Raw genomic sequence first — 5,221 nt, forward strand, 5'->3', positions numbered from 1 at the left:
TGGTGGGAAACGACGGCATTCAAGCTTCATTAACGCCAAAGACGAACGGACGGCTGCGGGGTCGACGTCTTGGCTTGCTCGGACGCGGTCGGGCTCGGTCCTCGACGGCTTCGGTCGGGCGGTGTCGCGGCGCTGGGTGGCCGGTCGCGGCGTCCTGGGCGCGGGGCTTTGGTCGCTGGCGCGCAGGGGCTTCGGGTGCAGGGGCTGGGCGTCGGGGTGGCTCGGGGTCGCTTCAGGCGGCGCTCGGCTCCATGGGCGCGGTCGGTGCGGCTGGCCGGGGTCGCGTGCTCGGTCCTCGGCGCGTCACGGTGGGGCGCGGCCTGGCAGGGGCGCTCGGCCGGCGTCGAACGCGCAGGGCCGGGGCGCGGCAGGGAGAGAGGAGGTGGCCGGGTGGGGCCGCTTGGAAGTGAGAGAAAAGGGAGGGAGGTGGAGAGAGAGGTGAGCGGTAGAGAGAGACACGAGGGGGAAGGAGAGCCAGGGCGGCGGCGGCAACAGGGAAAATTACGGCTAGCTGAAGCTCCTGTCGGCGGCTGGGAGAAGAAAGAAAGGGAGAAGAGAGAGGGGGCCCGGGTGGGGCCCGCCCGTCAGTGAGAGGAAGGGGAGGGAATAGGTGGCGGCGGCGCTGTTGGGCCAAATGGGCCGAATTCGGCCGCGACGGCTAGGGTTTCGTTTTTTTTCTTTTCTTTTTTTTCTTTCTTTTCTTTTCTATTTAAAATATAAATAACTATATTTTTAAATAATTCAAAAAAATCATAATAATTCATATAACTAAAATATTTATTTTTGGACCAATAATTATATTATTATTTTACTAGGATTTTCATTTAACAAGAAATGCTATTAAATATCCGAAAATCAATCATGCGCAATCAAAAATTATTCCAAAGGCAAATAAATAACGAACACTTCAGAGAAAATTAATTACCATAAATATCATTATTAACTAAATGTATTATTTTTATTTAATGATTTTCATAGTGTCACAGAGGTGTGACCCAATCAAGAGAACAAGGCCCATCCCAGGTCTTCCTCTTGTACTTGTACCCTTGAGCGTGGAGACGAGAACTCTGAACCGTGCCAATGGGTGACTGAGACTGCGAGGCGAGCAAGTTGCTTGAAATCTGGATTCAATTATACTTACTAATAACTAGCATATAGCTCGTGTTAACGCTGTGATCCCGAGAACAGATAGAATCGACAGCGACATCGACATTAGGCGAGAGGTTGACACTGACGGCAACACGAGTGAGGGAGAGGAGCGGCGATGACGCGAAGGGAGAGGGAGGAGGGTGAGAACGGTAGGGGAGCGATGAATAATATTGTTCATTGAATTTGAATGGTTAAGAGAGAGATGATTATCCAGCGATATGAACCGTTGGTTTTAATGGTATGTTATGTTTGAGTGTAATTTATTTGGTGAATTTTGTGAATGTTACGAGTGTGAGAGTAATTTAGTTAAATGTATTTTATAAAATTTAAACTGATGAATTATACCGTGGTATAGTATAGATATATCCGTCACGGCGGTGGTAACACAAAATTACAGCAAACGCCTCGTTGGTCATGTGTGTTGTAATGTACTTTCCAACGGAAGGCAGTTCAAAAAATTTACGTAGTTAGGAAGCATAATTCGGGTGTTCCCCGTCCTAATGATTCCTGAACTTGAAAGGAACCGAAAGTCTTATGGTATATAGCACCAATCTTGCTTTAACTCCATGAGCACCTGAAAAAGTGCACACTTTGTCCTGTCTCCGCTAAGCTTTCATGTAGATAACATTGCGATGTCTCCACATCATGAACTCATGGCTTCTGTTCCACCAACCAAACGTGTTGTCGCCTTCCGTGGTGTGTTAGGACTTAGGTCGGGCCGGCAGACCACTCACCTATGCGCCATGGCTCGAGTGATATGATGTGTTAGGTAAGGCGATGGAACCCGGCAACAACCGCCAGAAAACAGTTATAAATCAGGAGCAGATCAATCATCTCAGTACAAGGAGTCGCTGGAGTTAGGAGGTGCAGTTATAGCAGACGCAGAGCAATGGAGGCCGCCGAGGCTCCTAACTATGACAGTATTGTCAACAGGGATGAGATCACCGACGCTGCAGCTGCAGCGTTCGCCAACCCGGAGCAGGTCCCGGAGAAGTACGTCCGGACGGAGGAGGTCCTTGACGGCGTCGTCGTCGGCGCGGACGAGAGCTACGAGCTGCCGGTCGTCGACATGGCCAGGCTCCTCGACCCGGAGCTGGCGCCGTCGGAGGTCGCCAAGCTCGGCGACGCCTGCCGAAACTGGGGTTTCTTTCAGGTCGTCCCGTGGCCCGCCCGGATTCCTTCAGTTCTAAACTTCTAGTAGCCAGCTGCTAGTATCTGTTTAGAATCGATTAATTAATCACATTTGTCCCGTCTGCATGCATGTCTACAGCTGACAAACCATGGAGTGGACGAAGCGGTGGTGCAGCGGATGAAAGACGCCACGGTGCAGTTCTTCAGCTCCCCGCTGGACAGCAAGGCCAAGGTGGCGGTCCGAGGGAACGGCTTCGAAGGATTCGGGCACCACTACAGCAGAGCGTCCAGCGGCAAGCTGGACTGGGCAGAGAGCATGATTCTCATCACGCAGCCAGTCAAGGACAGGAACATGGAGATGTGGCCTACAAATCCACCCACGTTCAGGTCTGCAGTACGCATATCCTGGCCTCTCTCTGTCTCTACTAGTCAATCATCTGACACGTACGTACGTCTCCCATGCACGCACGCACGCACGGACTCTGTTTGTTAATCAGGGACGCGCTCGACGTCTACTCGGTAGAGATGATCGGCCTCGCAATGCGGCTCCTGGGGTTCATGGCGGCCGACCTCGGGGTGGAGCCGGAGGCGCTGCAGGACGCCTTCACGGGGAAGCGGCAGAGCATGGCGGTCCACCACTACCCGCCCTGCCGCCAGCGGGAGAAGGTGATGGGCATCACGCCGCACACGGACGGGCTGGGCCTCACGCTGCTGCTGCACGTGGACGACACGCCCGGCCTGCAGATCCGCAGGGGCGGCAGGTGGTTCCCCGTGCGCCCGCTGCCGGGCGCCTTCGTCGTCAACGTCGCCGACATCCTGGACGTGCTCACCAACGGCGCCTACGCCAGCGTCGAGCACCGAGTGCTCCCGGACGCCGAGAGGGCTCGGACCACCGTCGTCGTGTTCCAGGAGGCGTCCGTCGGGGGCCTGGTGGCGCCGCTGCCGGGGCTCCTCGACCAGCAGGGCGCGCGCGCGCGCTACAGGTCCATTGAGATCGAGGAGTACATCAAGGGCAACTTCAACGCGCTGGAGCAAGGGACACGGTTCATCCAGAGCCTCAGGATATAGCTATCTAGTTGCTCCTTCCATCAAAAAATAATTACCCAACATATCGATAAATCAATCAATCTCAATCTTCACCAATCATATCCATACCTTCCGTATCTAATATTAAAGAGAGTGTTAATTTCTTCCTCCAATCTCTATACTACTTCTTAAGACGTTATTGTAGGCGTCCACAGATTATTTTGGTCCGATCCCTCTGCCCACCCACCTCCCCCTCTGCTCCCCGCCATCAACGCGACGCCGATCCGCCATCAACACCGATCCAGGGCCGCCCCACCCACCACCCTCCTCGATCCGCCTTCAACGTGTCGCGGATCCCCCACCCTCCTCGATCTTTGCTCCTCGCCATCAACGCGACGCCGAGGGTGCTCGCCCAGATGGTGCTCGCCCGAATGGTGCGCCCGCCCCGCTCACCTTCCATCGACGGGGCCACCCCACCCACCGCCCTCCTCGATCCACCATCAACTGTCGTGGATCCCCCACCCTCCTCGATCTCTCCTCCCTGCCATCAACGCGACACCGATGGTGCTCGCCCGGATGTTGCACCCGCCCTGCTCACCTTCCATCGACGGGCGCTCAACCCAGATCCCCTTCCACCGATCTCATGCTCACCTTCCACGTTCGCAGCCGCCCCGCTCCCCTTCCGTGCTCATTCTCACGCCCCGCTCTATCGATGGAAGTGCTGATGGTCCGCGGCCGCCCTCGCAATCAACCCCATGGTGGATGGAATCCCCTTCCACTGACGGCGCTCACCTTCCAATGACGAATCGGATCTTCCTCGGCGTCCTCTCCCTACCTACAGCTATATGAGCGCCCCTCTGGTCGCCATGGAGCTCGCGGCCCGGACCTCCAGCCACCGCGCCTCCCATCGACGACCGTCAAGCGCCACATTGGGCGCTCCTCCCCAACCCTGCCGTCCGCGGACTCCGATGACAAGGGACCCCTGCACGACCATGGATCTCCCCCCTGACCACCGTTCTTGGGTATGTGGCCTCGACCCCCCAACTAATCTAATTCAATGGGTGTGGTAGGATGTGTGGATTGTTGTATAATAATCTGCTGCATTGGATTATATAGTTGTATCTTTCATTTTATAATTGGATTTGTATCATACGCCTACAGGCTGGTTATGTCCAAGTCATTTGTGAATGTGGAATTGGTAATGTTTCTTAAGCACTCATTTTATGCTTCCAGAGAGTTCTCCTTTAAACAAAGACATATAGATTTCCAATAATTTTATACCATCCATGTATGAACCTCTTACCCCCCTAACATAACTCTAGATGTTCCAAGAATTCTATACCATCAGCGCATGGACCTGATACCCCCAACATAACTTCAGAGTTTCAGAGAACATAATACAATAGCTTAGGATACAAGATGATTTTGATGCCTACATTACCAACATGGCCTAAACAGGGACCAACAGATCTAGGGTTTCAGCTATCTGCCGCCGTCATGAGTGCCTCCATGGTGGTTAGGTTAACCCTATGCTTTTATGTGGAGAGGTATACTTAGAAGAATAATACTTGAATTAAGATTTATATTTGATGCAATAGTATTTTTGTTAAGTGACTACGTTTTATTTCTTCCAATGAGTAACATTTTTTATCGAACACGCAAGAGAGTTGTGTATCATTATATTAAGAAAAAAAAAAGAAAATACAAAATCAAATACAAACAAAGTGAAAAGACCCCAAAGCCTCCACATCACACGCAGCTGCGTAACATTTTCATTGAGGACAAACTCTGGAAATTCATTTTTTGGCAGTATAAAAACCTCAATGGTCAATGCAAACATAGGTTCCCTATAGGTACTAGGTACAAATCAGTCAGGTTTTCTCTGCTAAAAGTTTTCCTTTTATTTGCACACCTT

The 5,221-nt window shown here is 52.5% G+C and overlaps 1 protein-coding gene across 1 annotated transcript; it reads left to right on the forward strand.

Moving 5' to 3' along the window:
• Positions 1-2,001: 2,001 nt before the first annotated feature.
• LOC100282835 (uncharacterized) lies at positions 2,002-3,477 on the forward strand. The gene is made up of 3 exons (NM_001155741.1): positions 2,002-2,302; positions 2,420-2,667; positions 2,778-3,477. The coding sequence occupies exons 1-3, from the start codon at positions 2,039-2,041 to the stop codon at positions 3,346-3,348; spliced, it is 1,083 nt and encodes a 360-aa protein (NP_001149213.1). The 5' UTR covers positions 2,002-2,038; the 3' UTR covers positions 3,349-3,477.
• Positions 3,478-5,221: the final 1,744 nt, after the last annotated feature.

Source organism: Zea mays, chromosome 1 (assembly GCF_902167145.1).
Source record: "Zea mays cultivar B73 chromosome 1, Zm-B73-REFERENCE-NAM-5.0, whole genome shotgun sequence".
Classification (NCBI taxonomy): domain Eukaryota; kingdom Viridiplantae; phylum Streptophyta; class Magnoliopsida; order Poales; family Poaceae; genus Zea; species Zea mays.